The sequence below is a fragment of the Notolabrus celidotus genome, chromosome 9, assembly GCF_009762535.1.
Source record: "Notolabrus celidotus isolate fNotCel1 chromosome 9, fNotCel1.pri, whole genome shotgun sequence".
Classification (NCBI taxonomy): domain Eukaryota; kingdom Metazoa; phylum Chordata; class Actinopteri; order Labriformes; family Labridae; genus Notolabrus; species Notolabrus celidotus.
The window spans coordinates 10,851,493-10,872,498 of NC_048280.1; the positions used below are offsets into that span (position 1 = coordinate 10,851,493).

The 21,006-nt window shown below is 40.4% G+C and overlaps 1 protein-coding gene across 3 annotated transcripts in view; it reads left to right on the forward strand.

Moving 5' to 3' along the window:
• The window catches only part of LOC117818829 (ADP-ribosylation factor-like protein 15), a 108,132-nt gene that overhangs the window by 39,172 nt on the left and 47,954 nt on the right, over nt 1-21,006 (forward strand). For all 3 annotated transcript variants that reach the window (XM_034691926.1, XM_034691927.1, XM_034691925.1), the window contains exons 2-3: nt 7,208-7,352; nt 8,791-8,850. In XM_034691926.1, coding sequence (XP_034547817.1) covers nt 7,208-7,352; nt 8,791-8,850 — 205 coding nt within the window. The remainder of the gene's footprint in view (nt 1-7,207; nt 7,353-8,790; nt 8,851-21,006) is intronic.

The window sequence follows — 21,006 nt, forward strand, 5'->3', positions numbered from 1 at the left end:
GCAGCAGGCCTCTGGTATCATCCCGCCTGCAGCCTCAGGGATAGAGATGCTGTGGCAGTGGCAGTGATGGTTACAGGGCTTGAGGAAGTGCTATCAAAACATCAGGAGGACCTGAGCGATCAGAGGTCTTGCTCTGAAAATGTGTAAATCATCACAGAAGCAGAATGAAAAGTGCTGTGTGGTTTGGAAAGGTGTACTGGTGTCCCAGGCCTGAAACCATCTGTGGTCGGCGCTCTAGCAACTAAGCATGGGAAGAGTCCAGTGAGCCGCCTTGTGTGTCTAGCATGTCTCTCTCACCCCTTAACGAGAATGGCATGCAGTGCGCCCCACACACCCCCTCTCCCTCACTGTACTGAACCACTCTGTGTCCCACCGTGCACCCCCCATCCTGCTTCAAAGCGGCAAATAACAACAACAACTGAAGGGGGGAGAAGATGAATGAGGATGAATGAATGTGCCCCTTCCATCCCCCCTTTTGCCTGTGCAGCCCCTCCACCTCCCCTGCTCCCCTCTACCCTTCCTTTCCTCTCTGACAGACTGCCTTCCTGCATGCCCTTCCCCGCTCCCGCCCTCCGCTTACCCTCAGTCCTGCAGTCCTGTGTTATGACTGTGGCTGGTGTGTATTACACACATATCTGTTAGCGCCACTCCTCCGTTGGGACGCCCATATAAAGGACTGTCATTTCCAAAGGTCATGAGTGAGCCCTGAACACAAGTGTTGTCCCGACACTTGGTCTGGAAAAATAAAAACGGCCAGCTTGCCTGTCCGTGTCCTGTGTCTGTCTGTCTGTCTACAGCGGCACTGACTCCCAGAGGCGAGTGTTTCAGATGTCCTTTCCCTTTCTCCTCCTCCTCTCTTCTTTCCTTTGTAAGCTCCACTGTTGTTGGGAAATAAACATACCCATCTAGTGTTAATTGGCAGACAAGGAGTCATGTTTACATATTCTTGTGCCTGACCCTCAGAGATGACTTAAGTTAGATTAAACTGTAGTTTTTATCAGGTGTTATTACACTTATTAGCATCACTGCTGCGATGAGAAAACAATTCAATCACATCAGTTGATACTACTTTTTAAGAGCTATCGTACAGCTGTGTTGAGAAAGGACATGGCTACTTGTATTCGTTTTATATTTTAGGGCAATGATTTCTGTGTCTCAGGTGTGTGCTTAAAGTGTGTTACATATTTGTGAGGGTAGTCAACTAATCTACATCTACATCTCCATCGTGTTGACAGATTTCCTTCGCCATAGTTTCCAGATTAACACCCCTTTTTATGACAAAGTGCTAAATGTGGTCAAGATGTATGCACAGTGTGGTAACTGAGTCATCAAGAACTTACTGCCTATAAACCAGGGCACTATAATTATTATTTTTTTGCAGTCTTTAGGAATTTCTGGTTGACTCCCAGTGAAGATTGTTCTTAGGGTGACGATCTGATGTTTAACATCCACCCTCTGAATATCCCCCAATCGCCTTGCTTTTTGCTGGAATTTTCCGTGGGCTGTTAAGATGATGTTGAAAGAGGTTATTCATTAATGGTCATTGACAATCCGCTCGATATTTCAACACATTTTATTCCCTCAAAACCTCATCGCAGGGTGACTATTATTCAAAAAACCTTTCAAACTGTGTTTTCTGTTTCCTGGCTCCGGACCTCAAACTATCTCATATTGTTTTTTGTGGCTGCTCCATTAGTACAAATGGAAATTTTGATGTCATGTCCATCATTATTATAATAGTTTTCTATGACTCACCCTGCAAATTTGGTATTAGTGGAGATATTTGTTATAATGAAAGAGCATAGAGTTCAGTGTGAGCACCTTTTGCAAAGTGATGTTGTTGTAACTAAAGTCATCTTCTATATCATTTATGTATGATAAGTGTGGAATTTAAGTTTGTAATGTTAAAGCTAGGGTTGCTAGTCACAGAAAACTAGCATGAATTTGAATGTAGTATTTCCTCAGGACTCCGTCCAACCCCACCACCCCTCCCCTCGGAGCTCCTCCAAAACGACGCCCCCGCTCACATGCACGAGCGCCGCTGATTCAGGACCATATGATCATGACTGATTCAAAACCGGTCCTCAGAACATTGTTTGTGTTTTACGTCAACTCATGTTTCACTCAGCGGTAAGAAAACACCAAAACATTATCATAGTGAAAGTTAAAAACACAAACAAACACGAAGAACGCACAGGAGGCGGGCAGAAGGGCAGGACAGGATTTGATTGGTTTCATTATTTGGTCCCTGATGGCAGGGATTGGTTGGTGTTTTCCCAGGTTTACTCTGGCTGTACATAGCGGCTTTTTTTCGCTCTTGTTAAAGAACACATTATGTATTGATTGCCATCGGGACATAAAGATCATTTTAACCAGTATAACAAAAAGTGTATCTAAATCTGACTACCAACCCCAGCTTTAAGCATACATGTGAATAGACACAACAAAGTAATGATCCTAATGATCCATAAGACTGCTAACCTTTTCTGGGCAAGACATTTGGGTTTATTATAATGTAGTCTTGAGTGTTCCAGTGAAACATTAGTTAATGCAGCACATCTGTGTAACTGTTATAAATATATTCAGAATCAGTGCGTCTTATGTTTCTAAGCCCATAATCAAAATGCCCACACCTGCAGACTAACGCAGCAAGAGCATTTTGTTTTCCACACGTATCCTATGTTGACCCCAGTGTTTATTGTTTATTTCACAACCAATCCATAGACACTGGATCACGTTGGGGTTCCTCAATTTGGCTCTTGCTGTCATGTCCCTGCCTGTTCTCCTGTCCTGCGGTGTCTTGACAGTAGTCAGAGAGTACGGGAGTGAAACATGAACTAGTCTGCCGCGGTTGGTAGCGGCTTCCCTCTAACTCACATTTATTACCTCTAAAAATAAGAAGTGGTTTTCTAAAAAGAGACTGGCTCCTGCTCTGTCTAAGGTGAATCAGTAACATGATGGGTTATTATGACTCATTGACAAAACAGTTTTCCATAACATTCTTCAACTCTGACTGAACCCGTCAGTTTGAAGTGGTTGAACCCTGTTCCTCGGACCATTTCCATGTATGTACTCTTCAAATATCCACGGATGGGTCATGTGTTAATAGTATGCAAATGAACAGGAGGTCACGTGAGCTCAGCAGGCTCTGTGCTGGTGATACTGAAGCATGTGGTATGACTTTGAGTGAGGTTTCAGGGGAAAACATTGAAGGAAAAGTCACTGCTGTAATTATTTTACTTTCAAACAACTGTTGTGCATTTGATCTCAGAATATAAGCTGAGTATCTTTTCTGAATCTAATTAACATGAGGGTAAATCGTATTAAGTTCAGCCTCTGTAGATCACTGGAGCTGCCCCAACCTCTTCTTACACAACCAGTGTTAGACCAGCAGTAGTGGCCTCAGCTTCTGTTCCTGTTTGAGCCGTGGTCTGCTGCCAGGAGGCCCAGTTATATCACCCATTAAATGTCCTGACATCTTTTTAAAATTGAAGCCTATAGGGGACCTGTGTGTTTTTAATTAATTCATTTCAGAAAATGTTATGACAGTTCTTTAAAAGCCACATTTAAGATGTGACCTGGTTTGGTTCATATTTCAGCTTACATGTAAAGTGAGCAGGTGGTTATGCAAATTAGAAGAATCCTGGAAGGGTGAGCAGGACCCTGTCGAAAGAGGGAGTGTCTTGTCTAGGGATATGAATTTCAAGTGGAGCAGGCTTATAATTAGACTACAACGTGTGGATTTACTGCAACAAGGGAACTGAACAGAATCATATTTCAGACTCACAGTGTCCAGTTTTCTGTCTACTTGTTCTTTTTGAGAAAAATAATCATATGAACGTGGTCAGGTGTCAGCCGGGAGTGCAACCGGGTCATAATCAGTCCGGCGGTTGAGAAAAAAAGCACTCGTGGAGACCTGTCACTCAGCCTCAGCCCCCAGCTGAGCGTCTCCGCTGTGTGCAACAACTTTAGTCAGCTGATTCACATCGAAACATTCTTTAAACATAAAACACCTCCCTGATAGCTGAGCCAAATATGACACCATGATGTTTGTTCCACGTGGTAGAAAATCTAAACAGAAAAATGTGTTTGAGTAAGTTCTAAACAATCAATTAATCAATACTCGATTGAGTTTCGACATCTCTAGTCTTGTCTCATCATGAAGGGTCCTTTCCTTCTATCTGTCATTCATCTTTGAGGATGCTTTCCTCTGAAAAATGCAGCCTGGTTATGTTCTTAAGTTATATTTGTATTCAACAGTGTTCCTCATTTACATAAAGCCTAGCTAATCATCTTTCACAACATCAGTGAGGTAATGTCTGGGCAGGTCTTTCATGGAGGCACAATTAAAACATGTCCAATCCTATAAGAGGCAGCCAATCAATAAAGTCTAGGAATGGCAGACTTTTTATGGAGAGTGTTTTGGCACGGAGTTGAAAGGTTTTATTGTTTTTTCTTAAAGATTGCCCTCTCTTTAATGCACAAGGGGCTTTATAGTAGTTTAATAGTTACCTTAAAAAGGAAGCAGAGATAATTAACCTCTATCTGCTCCTATTTTTTTTCTGTGTGATCGTACATGTGAGAATATTTTGGGTCGCTCCCGGTACGTGTGAACATACTGTAAATCAATCAAACAACACTTAGGGATCTGTTGAGTGTGTGCATCAAACTCCATTTCCAGTTTTAATCTCAGCTGTTTGTCTGGATGCCTTTTAGATTTATGGAGGTGGTCATCATCCAACGCTCACATTTGAGCCCCGGTCTCAGTGACAGAGCACACGGACTCTCAGATCATTGACTCTGGGGGTTCGACAGGGAGGGGCACATCCCGATGTAAGATGTAAGCAAAGGCCTTTAAACATATTTATTTTTCTCCCGTGAGCCTTTTAAGCAAGCTCTCCTCGTCAATCTTGTGCTGTCAGAGAAGGGCCAGAGGTGGGAGCTCCCATCCCACACGATCTCACAGGGCCCACTGTGTACACAAGGACCCCTGGGTCAGGTCCTGGATACTCCTCTCACTGTTGTAATATCTGAACTGTACACAGAGAGAGAGAGAGAGAGAGAGAGAGAGAGAGAGAGAGAGAGAGAGAGAGAGAGAGAGAGAGAGAGAGAGAGAGAGAGAGAGAGAGAGAGAGAGAGAGAGAGAGAGAGAGAGAGAGAGAGAGAGAGAGAGAGAGAGAGAGAGAGAGAGAGAGAGAAACTTTATTTGTATCACGTATTTCATACACGAGGGCAACTCAATTTGTGGTTTACATTAAAAGATTAAAAGCATTGGTAACATTCAGACAAGCATTAAAGAGCACAATTAAAACAACAAATATAATAAAACATAATAAAGAAAAGGAAAATTAGAATACATTAAAAATTACATTAAAATTTGCATTTAAAGAGAGGTGTTGAGAGTTGTCCTGGCTTTGTGGGAGCAGAAAGCCAGGAAAAAAAATCTGCCTTGTTATTTCGTCTTGTTGCTGTTTCATAAGGATGTGAGTAAACAACAGTCATCGAACGTGTAGAAACTTCAAAGCCACTCCACTTCTTCCATCTCACCTCATCTCAACCTCTCACTTCCTCTGTAAGGCCAACAGTCGGTTCAAGGGACTGACAGCTGCAGGGCAGATTTTACCTTCTGCAAAAATGCGGCAGGTAGGTGGGGGGTGGTGGGGTGGGGGGGCAGAGGCTACAAGGGGAGAGAAAAGCAAGAAAGAGAATAGGATGACCTCATCAAACCAAGTTTTTACATGTGTTCCCCCATCTGACGCGCGTGTGTTTCTGATCTTACCGTTTTTCTGGAAGAGGAGAATGTTTCCTGTTTGAGTAAACTGGTGGGTTCACTGAGGAGTCGGGGGGGTAGGGTTGCTCAGCCGGCGTCTGGTTCTGTTGAAGCAGATTCCCCACATCTCCATCAAACAACAGCTCTGTTTTGGCACAGCTCTGAAAACTGACCCTGGTGGTCACTGATGTCTGGGGGTATGCGGAAGAATCAAGCCTCAGCACTGCAGTGGTTGTACCTTGCAGAAATAGCTGCTCGTCTGATTAAAATGTTTGATTGTTCTGCTTATTTTATCTCCTGATGTGAAGTTCGCTAAGGTAAAAAAAAAAAAAGAAGATAGATATTCTTGCAAATGTGCAGGTTACTTTGATCTTAAAACAATTCCAAAGATACTGGAGTGTTGATGCTCAATGTTTTTTATTCTCTATTTTGGATCTGCTTCCCCCTTTTTTTAATGGACTTCCCAAGCACACCTGGGGAATGTGGGCACAGATGTGAAGCAGTTCACGTACACTTGAGTGCATGTACATGTGTGTGTGTGTGTGTGTGTTTTCTTTCCTGTCAGAGGCTTTGATTGAACAGACTAGCAGTGTGTTGAATGGGGTCGTCCCCTGACAAGAGCAGTAAGCAATCTTCTGTTGATGTTCTTCCACCTGAAATGTGATACAGTGGATGGGAGTGTGTATGTGTGTGTATGTGTATGTATATGTGTGTGTGTGCGTGTGTGTGTGTGTGTGTGTGTGCGTGTGCGTGTGCGTGTGTCTGCCCTACCTTGTCCAGACTGGTTCCTGTCTTGCTAATAAAAGAGATCTTCTTTTAGTTTTGGATACTGATCTCTCCACACAAGTTTAAAGACCTCATTCACGGTTCACACTGCATTTGCCCCTTAATGTCTCACAGCAGGTCCTCGTCTCAAGCCGTGATTCATGGAGTGACGGGTCTGCTTCTGGCTGCCATAAGGGCCCAGTCAGAGAGGGTCCACATGCACAAATGCACACACATACTTTGGACAAAAACATGCTACTCCGGGGCGTAGATGCATGCATCAAACACTCCAAATCCTGTCACATATTCTGTCATGTTTATTTGAATCTTGTAAAACATGACAATTTGAAGTCATGAAACTGAGACATCTTGTGGTTTTATCCTTTATTGTTGCTCTTTCTGTTTTTATACCTTTTTTGGGGTGGAATGTGCTTCTTAGCGTTTCTTTGCCAGGATCCGTCTATGACGTGTCAAGATGTTCTTGTTACTAAGAAAGCTGCGTTGCTTTGAAAGTCTTCTAGCAGAGTTAGAGAGACACAAAAGTTTAGACCAAGAATGTCTAACCCAAGGGCAGAACTTGTTTTGATCAAATGAAAGTCCTAATCACTGCCTCATTCGTCCCAGGTCATTGGGTCTTTTTCAAATGTTTTCTTTTCTGTTTGTTTCTTTTAGTGTTTCCGGGCACTGTGCTGTAAAGGACCTCCGCCGCCAAGACCAGAGTATGATGTGGTGTGCATTGGTCTGACAGGTGCTGGAAAAACCAGCCTGCTCTCACGCCTCTGTAGTGAGGGCAGCGACGGCATTGTACCTACAACAGGTATGTTCACACAGCATCTTGGAAAAAAAAGAAGACATCTGTAGACCAACAGTGAATCTATTTAAACTGAAGCATGTACTGCCCTTCTCCTTCACTGTCATGTTTTAAGAACACACTGTCCTCTGGATTCGAATCACAGATAGTTAATGCTGTCCTGGTATTACTGATGTCCAATAGGGGGAAGCATGTCTTCAGTATATCCTCCAATTTCCCAGCACTCATGCCAGAAGCACTCTGCTGTATCTCACCAGCTAACACTCAGCTCCTTTCTTCTGGTCAAGAGGGAGGCTGGTGTTAAGTGTGTCCAGAAGAGGAGGCTTTAGGGTTAGTTCATCATTCTCTTGGTAGTCAACGCTCTGCTTTCCATATACGCAATGCAATCCCTCAAGGAAACTGACATTCCTCTTTCCTCCCTTGGCTTCGTCAGCAGTCAGCTTTGAGCGGTTGCAGAAATCCCTTTTTAGATTTAGTCATTGTGCACTTTTACCGGTATAAGCTAAATATAAAGTGATTCCCAAATGTGCTGTCTATAACCCTGTGTGTGTGTGTGTGTGTGTGTGTGTGTGTGTTTGCGCCGCGTTGGCAGGGGTGGTTTAAAGGAGTGAACACCTGTCTGCGTCTGCCACTGAGCAGGCCTTAAAAGATAAAAAAAAAAAGTTGATTACTTACCTTGGCAGAATAATTTTAGCGTACTTATCTGAAAAGGGATTTAGCTGTCAGCACTGTCTGCATCTGCCAACAGCTACAGAGGGGAGATAATGAAGAGCAATGAGGGGGAAGTCTTTTGCGTTTCTCCCCCACTTCTTACTTCATGATTTTGCTCTGTTGTAATGTGCTTAAAAACCACATTTAGTAGTTAATTCATTTGTTTATAAATCATAATCTGTTGTCTCTGCCATCTCTCCTCCTGTTTGTGAACGTTTCCAGGAAAGGAATTCCCACATTGACAATTTAGCATAATTTGTGCAACATTAAATCTCTTCCTTCAGTGCGTTTCTTTACCATTTCCCACCGTATGCAACCGCAGAAACACACCACATAATAAATATGGTAGCACTAAGTTCTCTTCTGCACAAACTCCAACATAGAACAAAAAACTTTAGTTTAGCTCCTCTTGTTTTTCTGTTTTGCCAAACCGGACCACACAAAGTGTTTTTTTTTTCTTTTTGTCTTCTGTTTTTTCATTTATTTCTTGTGATACAAATATGTTGTCAGTCCTTGTGATCACCAGCCAGTAGTTTGGAGAAGGTACACCAAATATCCCGAGGACACTAAAAAGATAAATGGGAGTGTTTTGAATTAGATTTTCGCTCTGTTGAGAGGGCATCCAGGTGAAGTTTGCTCTCATCTGTGTGCATATGTGCTGATCACACATAAGCACACATGCACAGTTTCTTCATGTTATTACACTAATTCATTTTCACTTTTCTCCTCTCAGGTTTCAGCATCAAAGCAGTGCCATTTCCAAATGCCATCTTGAATGTAAAAGAACTTGGAGGTAAGAAAAGTCTATGCAGCCATATGTGATCTGTATTAAGTGAGACAAAGTAGCCCAGCAGTTTTTGTGGCCCAAACCACGTATAAGTAGAGCTGGACGATATTGAAAAAGATGTTATCACGATAAAAATGTTCATATCAGTCTATATCAATATTATCATGATAAATATGAAATCATTATTTATTTGAAATTTAAAGACAGGTTTTTGGTCGTGAGTGAAAGTTGAAGAAACTAGATGGTTTGTTAGTTTGGATCTGGATTTAGTTCTCTGATCAGCTTCTTGAATCCCTCATTTTGACAGTGCTAATAGGAAGCAGGTCTTTTATGTAAGATGAGATTTTCGCGAAGTTTCGGTTTGTAGTGCAGTGAATGCATCACGCTTATTCAGTGTTCAGTTGGACTACGGTCACAGTGGACATCATTAAACGGGCAGAAATGCACAGCAGAAGTTGTCTGCATGCTCTTCCTTTACCCACATCCTGAAAGTATCTTGTATTAAGTGTATTAAGTTAATAGTTAACGCAGAGTCAGCACAGTGTCAGACTAACGACTCTGCTTTGAGCTGGTAGGTAATGAGTTTTCTTCAGTGTCTCTGTTGCTTGTTTCAGCTGTGTTTACATTCTGCTACAAACGTCTTGAAGCCCTGCCTAGCTCTTACCCTGTGAAATGATTGGCTGTTACCCACATCCTGAAAGTATATTGTATTAAGTGTATTAAGTTAATAGTTAACGCAGAGTCAGCACAGTGTCAGACTAACGACTCTGCTTTGAGCTGGTAGGTAATGAGTTTTCTTCAGTGTCTCTGTTGCTTGTTTCAGCTGTGTTTACATTCTGCTACAAACGTCTTGAAGCCCCGCCTAGCTCTTACCCTGTGAAATGATTGGCTGTTAAATCACAACTCTAAAAAACACAAACATGCATTTTACCCTGTTGATTATGCTTCAACTTTTACGTCATAAAACTTGACCTGCATTCTCATCTGATCGCTCACTCTCTAAACTATAAACACCAGGGATGCAGATGTTAGTCTTTACCTTCAGAAGCATCACACCTTTCGCTCACAGACAGACACTTGTGTACAGACATCAGACCTGCTAGTTTGTTTTGAAGTAGCCGTACTATCCGCGCCGTTATTCCTGGAAATGCACGGCACTCAAGGAAGTGGTTTAGTAAGCACAGATGAGGGATCTGGAGATGGAGACACATAAACAGAACAAATGCAATGGGAGACTTCCAGTCCTTAAAGGGAGCCGTAAGAGAGGGATAAATCAGTGCTTTCCCCTCTCCCACACGTCACTGAGTCACACAGGGAAATTCATAGTTTTGTTGAGTTGTTAAAATAATTTATGTTGTTTTCAGCACACTATAGGCACATGACAGGTGCAGTGCATGTTTTCGGAGGTTCACCCAGCCTATAGCCTCCTGAAAAGATGAAAAACATACACTCACAGCCACCAACACACAGACTCACACACACACACACAGACTCACACACACACCACAAAGAGGCACCGGGGGACCACCAACGAGGGTGCTACCAAATTTGGACAGAGCGCATTAGGGGGGTTTTCAAAAGAGGTTTTCTCTGGATTGGTTGAAAGCCCGTCTAGTGGGACATTATTGTGGTTGGAAAAAACGGTGGTCCCATGGATGACACGTTTGATTTAGATAAGTTAGTATAGGCTGCCACCACAGCAAAGGATGATGAAATTGGTTCCCTTCCTCTCCGCCCCCCCTGCCGGGACCCTTACTCTTCAGCTCCTCTTCTCGTAAATACACAGAGCGGTTTATGGTGTCATCCACTATGAATGGGCCAGAGATGGTAAAAACAAACACATGATATTTTGACGCCTCTTCTACTATGTTTTTGGGGAAAATCAGATGACGGTTTCAGGCTGAGGTAAACTGTTGACTTGCCACCCTCTTGTTTGGATGGATGAAGGTCCACTCTTCAAGCTCCAACTACTTGTGACGTAAATATGGAGTTAGGAGAATTGGTGCTCTTGCAAAATAGTCTCGGATCATTTCGTGATTGGTACAGCCCTTTTCCGCGCTATTAGTAACCGACTCAACACTTCCCATTTCTGTCAGTATTCTTTCCTTTTCCCCGTGGCTGTAAAACAAGCAAACATGCCTGGTTTAATTTTATGTTATTTAGCACTGCATCAACGGTGCAGAAAGATGATAAAATTCATGACGCACAGAAATCGGCATTCAAGACCCCTTGTTTTTGCACAGTATATTTGTGGCAGACTCTCTTCACTCAGCATTGACTGAAGCGAGGACAGAAGCACATGTGGCAGAGCATGAAGGAATGAAGCACTTCCATGTATTTCCTCCTCTCCCAAGCTCATTAAGTGTCTATAGTTTTTTCTCCCTTTAAAATTGGAAATACAACCACAATTCCATAAAAGCTGAATTGTTGTGTGAAGTGATAAAACCTGAATTTGATGGTTCGCAAATCACGCAAACTATTTCAATTGAAATGGTGCAATGAAAACATATTGAATATTGAAACAGAAACATTGAATTGTTTTATTAAAAATCCATGCTCATTTGATGCCAGCAACACCATTCAAAAAAGTTGGGAGACTGAGTCTGATTATTGCTCAACCCAATTCATCTGGGAGCCAAACGTGGTTCAGGTTTAACAGGAGGAGGGCGCATGGGAAACAAGAAAATGTTAAGGTCAACACCTTTGGCACACAGAAATCTTTCGCAGAGCAAAGAGCAGAAAATGACCCTAACATGGCACTTGGAGTTGGTTTAGGAGCCAAGCCATTAAAATGTTGCAGACCATGAATCCCAGAAGGTGTGTTTGACTCACAACTGAGATTTGGATTGTTGCTAAGCCTGAAAATGCATTTTTAACTCTCCTTGCCTTGAGTACACCGGGCCAGACAGTCATAAGCACAAGCTTTCCTTTAAACAAAAGGCAGCTTATGTGCAACTGTGATGTATGGTTCAGGCAATGATTCAGACTGGGATATATGTTTATCTTACCCATGCAGTCATCACTGAGGTCCCCTCTGTCGTGTTTTCCTTTATTCTCCTCTTTATCTTATACTCTGGTTTCCATTTTTTTATTTCCTCCTCTCCCCTCTGCCTCCCATCCTTTCTTCTCTTAACAGTCCCTTCTGGGTCGTGTTATTTGCTCCATCTTTGTCTCTTTTAGCTTCTTTTAATCTTCAATCCTGTCAAGCTCCGTTTGCTTATTGATTTGAGCACAGTGCCTGGCCTTGATAAAGCTTGCAGCCTTACAGTGATTATCATGCAAGATTTGTCATTAAATGTACATACATGCCTGTAAATAACATAGTGATTAGCAGCTCTCTGCAGAGTCCTGATTTCGTGAATACAGTGTTAGTGAAAAACACATTTCCTGAGTGGATGGAATGAAACCCGGTGAATATGGCTAGATTATTTATAGAGGAACTGGATTTTTTTTGTCATTCATAACAACACCAGGTCCATCATCTGGGTTTCTTATGATGTGCATGTACATCACAAATATCCTGAACATGCACAGTATGGCTAAAACAGCAGTGTGGCTGGATGACAGCACAACACTACTAAATCCAAAGTCAAGCTAATGCTGGAGCTGAAGTGAATACATCTAAAGCAATGTTTCCATAGCTGAGCTGCAGACTGTGTTAATCACACACATGTGGATGCTGAAAGACAAACTGTGTGGGCTTTTCTCACAAGAGAGGAGAATAACCATCAGACTGCAGTGTCACGTATCATTACTTCACTTAATTTATGTTTACCTTCATTAAATAAAACATTGTGTGCAATTATATAAGCTTAATTTAATGTACAGTGTTGAAGAAGACTGCAAATCTTTGTGCCTATCATGGCCATTCAACATAAATGAGACATCATTACAGGAGAATATCCAAGTGGCACCTTGTATTATTCACTTATTTCACAATAAATGATCTTAAAATGTAATTAGGAGTCAAACATATCCAGAAAGAATATTGCCTTGTATTATAAGAATGTCAGCATGAGGAGATGGATAGGCTCTTCCTTAAATCAGCGGGCAGCAACACTGCAGCAGAAGTGGGCGTCGACATGTCCAAACAAGAACTCTTTGTACTTATCATGGTGAAAAGACTGTCTTGCACTTTATTCAGCTTTATTCAGATAACATTTAGAATTTTGCATCATTACTCCTTCTTTAATCTTTAATCTTTCTGCTGTTTGTTCCCCAGCTGGTGCAGGTGGGAAGGGCACCTCCGGGGACACAGAGAGGAATCTATTTAGTGTGTGAGTGTGTGTGTGTATATGTCTGGAGAGTAACATGACGTCAAGTCTAGACGGGCCATTTCACAGTGTGCGTTCATGCCACGCAATGACAGCTGATGAAGAGGTGGTCCTAATAATCACCACTCGATGCTGTTGTTGCAGGTGGTTTGAAGTGGAGGGTTGAGTATCAGCACCTGCAGCAGTCTGCTTTAAACACTTGTGACCGATACTTCTCTTTATTCAAATTAACCAGTAATCAGACAGCTTCACTTTCATTTATAGATGAGAATACGTGTACACCTCACACTACTGATGAATGATACATGTGCATGATATATATTTAGAGTCCATGTAATCATCCATTCTTATTCCATGTTAGTAACATACAGAGTATAAGACAGGACATCACAGCACAGTGTCACTCCCACCAGCAGCCAAAGGAGGTATGTGAGCACATCTAAGAACAAAACCGCTACATGTTAGTCATCAGAGACCCAATGTGGTTCTTGTTACTATCAAACAGGACCACAGTGTGTGTTACTTTGCCCAGCAGGGAAGCTTTTTGTTTGCATTTGGGAAGAGCTGACCAGAATTTGAAATAATTTGTAAATTGTCATTTGGGTTTAGAGCAGATGTGCGTGTGGCAGATTGTTCTGATTTAGGAGTTCTGAAGGCAGATATGTAATCATCCTCTATTTTAGAGCCTCATTGAAGGATATTTCCTGCTTTGATGTTGGTCTTTTTGGTGATACTTGATGACTGGTATATCATAGATCTTATACTGCAAAAAAAGCCCCTCCAAAAACAAAGAAATAAAACGTATTTCAAGGTACTTTTACCTTGAAATAAGCAAATAAAATCTGCCAATAGAACAAGTGAAAATTGGCTTGGTAAGATTTCTTGAAATAAGACATAATATTTAGAAAACTGTGATCTTAAAATTAGCAGCGATATTATTTTAAGCATTATTTTACCAGTATGTTAAAGCTTAGTGTCTCAAAATAAGCCAGGAAAGCTAACAATTAGTATTTTTTCACTCAAAAAAAGATTTTTGCACTAATACATTTTTATGTCATCTTCATTTGAGATATATTCCCCTTAATTAGAGTCGTATTATAGCGGCACTTTCTCTAGGTTTAAGACCATCTTGTACTTGAATTAGATTACAAAGTTAATTTTAGCATTTTGAGATATAATGTCTTCTCATAGTGAGCTGGATATACTAATATTCAGTCATATTCTTTTTTAGGATGAGCCAGCTAGGCTCAAAAGTAGATGTTTCATTGTGTGCATGTAGTTTGAGGATGTATATTTTTATCTGATTTAGAAGAAACAGTGTCTGAAAACTGTAACCCACTCTTAAAAAAACAACTTTTCTTTCTTTCTTTCTTTCTTTTATCAATGGAGCTGTTTTCTGATAGATTCTCCAATAAAATGCATTTACTTAAATCAAGTTAATGGTTTGTCTTAAATCAAGATTATCTGTCTTCTACAAATAAGATCTCAGCTTGAAAAATGTATGAAATGTAAAATAAAACTTGTTTCTTCTAAATTACAACTCAAAACAAGATCATTTCAAGATATAATAAGATGCATTGTCTTAAAACAAGTCCCTCTATCTTGCTCAAATGTTACTTGATAGGTAATTTTATCTTAAATCAAGTGGATCAAGACATTTTGACGAAAAATGAGACAATTTCACTTGGAAAGATTTTGAGTTTTTGCAGTGTATAAGGGCCCACTTGCATCTTGAAAGTACATTGTAGAAACCTACTCCACTGTGATTTTCAAGAACTGTAGGTTTTTGTTTTTTTTGCAGTGCTTGTTGAACTTTTCAATAATTTATAAAAGTTTGGAATGTGGGATCATAATGAGGACATGTTCATATGCACCTGATTTCATAGTTGCAGGTGGAGTTGAGTAATTTAAGGGTGTGGCAATTCATTAATGATGAAAATGGTTGGATGAAGCTACTGTAACATAAAGCTACATTCCTTACATACCACAATACAAATTCACTTATTCCACATATTAAGAGCTGCTACATTTCTGTAAAGCAGCTGTGACATCATTAAAACCAGCCTGACCGGACCTTTATTAACAAGTTTGTTAATAACGTGCATAAATGAGTGGGATTGACGTGGGTTGCAGGCCGGGCCTCACACAGGAACTGTTTACTTAAAAACAGACAGTGCTGACACTGCAGGTTGATGGGTGTATAAACAGCTGAAGTGTTTTCCACCTCTCTGCAGCTCTAGCCTTGGCTCATTCCTCAACCAAGTAAGCAAACTTTATGACGAGAGGCCTCCCTCACCAGTCCCCGCACTCCCTCCCTTCACTGTATTGTAGCTGTTTTGTTCAAAGAACTGTCTGTTTTTCGTTAGGTACACTTCAAAGAGGGTTGCTTTCTGTTTTTAAACTCTCAAGAGTGAAAAAAGACCCGATTAGCAACACATTTGTTTGGTAGAAGATAAAAGCTGGCAAAAAGCGTGAACGATTCGAGGCAGAAATCTACGAAGGCAGTGTTGATGCCGCCTGTGAATCTGAAACCTTACCTGCATCTCTGACCAACAACAAACACAACAAGCCTCAACAGTAGCCTAGCTTGAAACAATATAGGGTAGTAGGTTTCTTCTGTGATGACTCACTTTTGAAATGTAGAACATTACAAGCTGTTTGAATCTTTGAATGAATTCACAAACACCAGCCTGTAAACACAGCTGAAAGACAAATTGAATTAAAGCTTGGGACAATCTGTTTTCATTTGTTCCTGTCTAACTGCTTGCTTGTGTTTTACTGGCATTTGCGTCTTGAGTTTGATTTATGAACTCAGAGTCACACTTTTCTAAAGAAGAAGTAATATGATCACTCATTGTTGGCAGCTGTATTTGTTTAACAAGTAAATCTCTGCTTTTCCTATTCTCTCCTCTGTCCCTGCACTATAATCAACATCGCTCCCACTGAACATGAATTTGTACTATTCAGAAATGTTTCATAACATGTTTCAATTTTTGTCCTTGAACAATAACCACTCCATCACTCAACACAATGGAACTCTGCCTAACTAGAGCTAATCAAAAACACAGCCAATATCCCACCCAGCTTCTGGGCTGACTCCTCTCCATTAGCCTTCCTGTCATGATGCATTTTTGTACAGAGTGTCATTGTTTAGTCTTTGTGAAGTGAACATTCTGCAGTTCTCTCAATATTTTGCAGACAATAAAACTCAGAATGTGTCACGGTACTTGTTTCTAAATTTTAATACTCAATCATTTCAGCAAGGACAATTATTTCCATTATTTATGAACCTAATGATTTCTGTTTTGATGACCTGACTAGCTGTTTTATTCATAAAATTGTTGGAAAAAGAAGAGACGAATGTTAAACTCATTTTGTAAACTCACTAATCACCAACTGACAGAAGAAAAGACAGACAAGACTTGAATTGAAACCAATGGGGAATGTTAAAAAAAAAAATGTCTGCAGGGAGTGTCTGCTTGAGGCTGGTTTCGGAAGTACCGGAAACCACATACACAAAAATTTAAAAAAGACAATCTTTACAGCAGAAATAAACATGTTTACAGCGTGGTTAAGAAAAACAAGTAGTCTGGATAGTTAATTTCTCAATCCACACACACTGTATGGGGGGTGAATTTTTTCATAACACGGCAATTTTGAAGATATTAATATTACAAGTTTTGCCCATTTAAGGACATGACTGACTTGACTGACAGGCCGGAACACTGTAGCTGTTGGCGAGGAGGCTCAAAGCCCGCCTCTTTACCTCACGCTAGCTCCACAGCAGTTTGGTTGACTTCAATATATCCAATATGATTCCCACCGACGATTGGCTTCAAAACAGCGCTTCAGAAACGGAGTGGTGACGTCACGGATACTACATCCATTAATGATACATGTATGGTCAGGACGTGAAACAGTTTTAAATGACTCATCTGATCATTTCAGCTCTAAGAACTAGAGCAAGAGTCTGATCCATTTGAATTTAATAACTGAAGAGTGACTGAAAGCCTACTGTTTGTCATTTATTTCTGTCATGGACACAACAGAAAACCAATCATAAGAAACATACGTGTAGGAGAGAAGTTACATACAGAGCTAATGAGTGGTAGCTCTGGTATGTTCTTCAAATAACAGTTGCCTGCAGCAGTTGGCCATGCATACACATGAATCACATGTCCATGAAGCACAGCACATGCATCACATTCATTAAAATTCATGCCTCCCAAACCTCAAACCACGTAAACATACTGTACATTCACGTATCCCATGCAGCACTCACTGTTCAAACAGTTCTTCCTTTTCTATTGAAGGAGAAAAAAGTTGCTTGTTTGAGTGAAGGAGAGGAAGATGGGTGGGCTGGGCGAGTGTTTTCCTCAGATCACATTTCCATCCATTTGACATCACAGGCCTACACCACATACTTGTTTTGTCTGCAGTGTCGGAAGGTCTCAAATGTTGATATAGTATCAATGAACAGACAGGTCCCCTGTTTTACAGTCAAACCACAACACTTCTACTCATTTATCACTTCCCCAGTTTTGAATGCTTGAATAAAAAATGGGCAGATGTAGAGAAACCTTCTGGTCAAGATACAGTATGTATGGAAAAGCTGTGATTAAAGTTTTTTAGCATCAATGTTGAAATTAAACCAGAGTGAAATCCATCCCAAAAAAAAACTCACCAAGTAATTTATCTTGCCAAAAGAAGCCTAACATGACAGGCAATATATTCAGTATGTTTAATATTTCTTTCATCAATCCATATTTCTACCGTCTTGACATCACTTACTTCTTTAATATGTTAAAAACAGCTAAATCTATGAAGTCTAGGTAAGTTAAAAAAGACATAGAACATTACTCACGAAAGTCCTCCTCATATATTAAGTTACATATAAACATGATGATGTTAAGGAACCATGAATACATTGGAACTATTTCTCCAGAGTATCTAGTTGTGGAGCTTTCATGTTATTTCCCAGGCTTAGATCATGATTCGTTTAGTGCATTGATTTTGCTGTAGCCATCCATTATTTGATTTATACAGTCAAAACTCAGACTGTGAACAAATGAGGAAAAAGTCTTCCTACTGATAAGTCAGTGCTGCACAGGGTCAGGAAAAAACACCTTTGAAAGGCATACATCTTTACTGCTGCACTTAGTGCTCATGCATGTGTGTGAAATCTTGAAGTGCATAACATCCTTTCTGTAATTCCAAACTATACATAGAGGATTTCAACAAAACTAGAGAACAGGGGAGAAAATTAGGCAGTGCTAGATCTTACTCTTGGTGTGCTTGTTTGATTTATTATATATAGCAGGGCTGCCAGCATCCCCAAGAATCATGACATCATGTTTGGAAATCCTCCTGTCAGACCAATAGGTGGCAGGAGTCGCCAACGAGACCCAATGAAACGTGACAGACATTCCACCATTTCCAGGCAAAGATGAGAGAAACTTCCTAGTCAATCTCTCAAGTGCCACTTTGTCTGATAGCTTTCCACTCCACTGAGAGGTGTATGAGAAAGAGAGGGGAGGGTGGAGAAGAGGAGGGGAGGAGGGGAGAGCGTTAGGGAAGGGAGGTAAATGTCACTGAGAGCACTTCGTGATGTTTAAACATTGTCCAGCCTCACAGTTTGTCACTGCTTGACAGATATTTTATTATGAGCAACAATAACAAAACAACAGTTCACACGATTACAAAGAGACCTCAGCAGACGGAGGAGGATCTTTTTAACCACACAAAGTTCAACCCTGTAAAAACAAATGGACTTGCGTATGCTTCGTGAGAGGACCTTTTGTAACTATCTGTTTTGTGTGAATACATTTGGTGCGCATGTAGAACAAACAAGAACAAAATGACAACAGCATATTTGGTTGTTTATTTGAGAGGGGAAGGAAAGAGAGTTATTTTTACCCTACTTAATAACTTTTTCCCTTAATGGATTATTAATATGTGAATTTAATATGACGACAATCAGACAGACGCTGACTTGATGAACATTATGATTATTGAAATGCCAGATTTTCAGTTTCTAATGCATCACAGTAAATAAGAGGGAAAAAAATATGATGAGAACTAGTGTTTTTTTCCTTCATGCTGCCTCTGTGTTGACACCACACATTTATTCTGTCTCACCTTCTATTGGCTTGGCATTTATAGTTTCCCCATTGAAGAAGTTCAGTATCTGTGTTCAAGTTGTGTTCAGTCAGTCACAATGGAGTCCAATTTTCACAAGATACAAGATGCCTAGATGCTGAGGGAGCATGAGTAACACAGAGGATATGACTCGTATTTCATGGATTGTTGTTAATTATTTTGAGCTATTTTTTTCCGGCACGTTTGCGTTTAATAGACAGGACAGCTGGAGAGAGACAGGAAATGGGGGGTGGCATGCAGCAAAGGGTCGTGGCTGGGAGTCAAACCAGCAGCCACTGCAAAAAGGATTATAGCCTCTATACATGGCCACCCCACATCTGTATTGATGATAATAATAATAATGATGATAATAATAATAATGATAATACATTTTATTTTGAGGTGCCTTTCAAGTCACCCAAGGTCACCTTGCAGATAATAAAATAAAAAACATTTATCATTAAAACATCATTAAAACAAACAGACTAAATAATAATATAAAATTAAATTAAAATAAAAAAACAGTGAAGTGCTCAGAGTTCAGTTAAAGGGAATATGCTAATTTGAATAGGTGGGTTTTGAGCTGGGATTTGAGTGATGTTATGGAGTCTGACTGTCTTATATGTGGGGGGAGGGAGTTCCAGAGTCTGATGGTTGTTTTGACTGAGTTAACCTGCAACAATGAGAGGAAAGTAGAAGTTTTCATTGGGTTTTCATTTCTTACCTTAAAATAGCTTTTTGTTTAAATACACTAAATAATAGCATGATGAGAATTTGCCTTGATTGCTGAGATTTCTCACTAAGAGGTGTTTTAGATGTGGATCATTTACATGTCTTGAAATAATCTGTGTGTACAGTTGTAGACATCATTCTACTGCAGCTCTACTCTATTACAAATTGAAAGTTACCAACAGGATTGGTTTTGGGCAGCAACGTTGATATTGATGATTTCTAAGTCCCAGGTAATAGTGGCCTGACCCCGCTAAGCTCTACTAATCACAGGATAATGTTCTTCTTCTGGTGAGATATTGATAAGGTTACAGGGTGGTCAAGGATGTAATAAGTTTGAGTTCAGGGTCTATCTAATCCTAGGAAGCAGAAGGGATTCAGACAGACCCTGAGTAAGTGCTCTCCAGTTAAAGACAGTGCACAGTGTGTAATGAAAAATAATGGCACAATATGTTTGTAGGTTTACAATTCTCAATCAGAATGTTTTTCATGTTCAAATACATCACACTGTTTGGTAGTGGATGGTGGGAAAAGAGTCAGGACTGACTCATATTGTTTGTTCTTCGTATTACTTGCATCAACTATTAAAGTTCCTTGAACTTAACCACTGTGAGCAGACGTTTGAGTTCCAAATTAGCACACAAAAAAGAACCATGTGTTTTTCAGAGTGAACTCCATGTCCATGTGGCCTTGAAAATTAGCCCAGACTCCACTGAAATGATCAAGTGAATATGTGTGTACTTGAAGGAGTCTGGGGTTCACTCCTTTGTTTTAACAATGACTTGTGCAGCTGTTGAAAAACAGAAAACAGACAAACCAAATGCAGAGAGGTTTTCACTTTCAAATTGTATGTTTCATGATCATTCCTTCTCAAGTGGCTGAATACCATAAAAAAAAAAACCTACAGCAGAAACCACTCAGAGATTGTTTTGATAAAACCGTCTGTGTTTTGGTGCTCTTGGTTAGAAATAATCTACAGTACAATTAAATATGCTACTGCATACATAAATGAATGCATAGA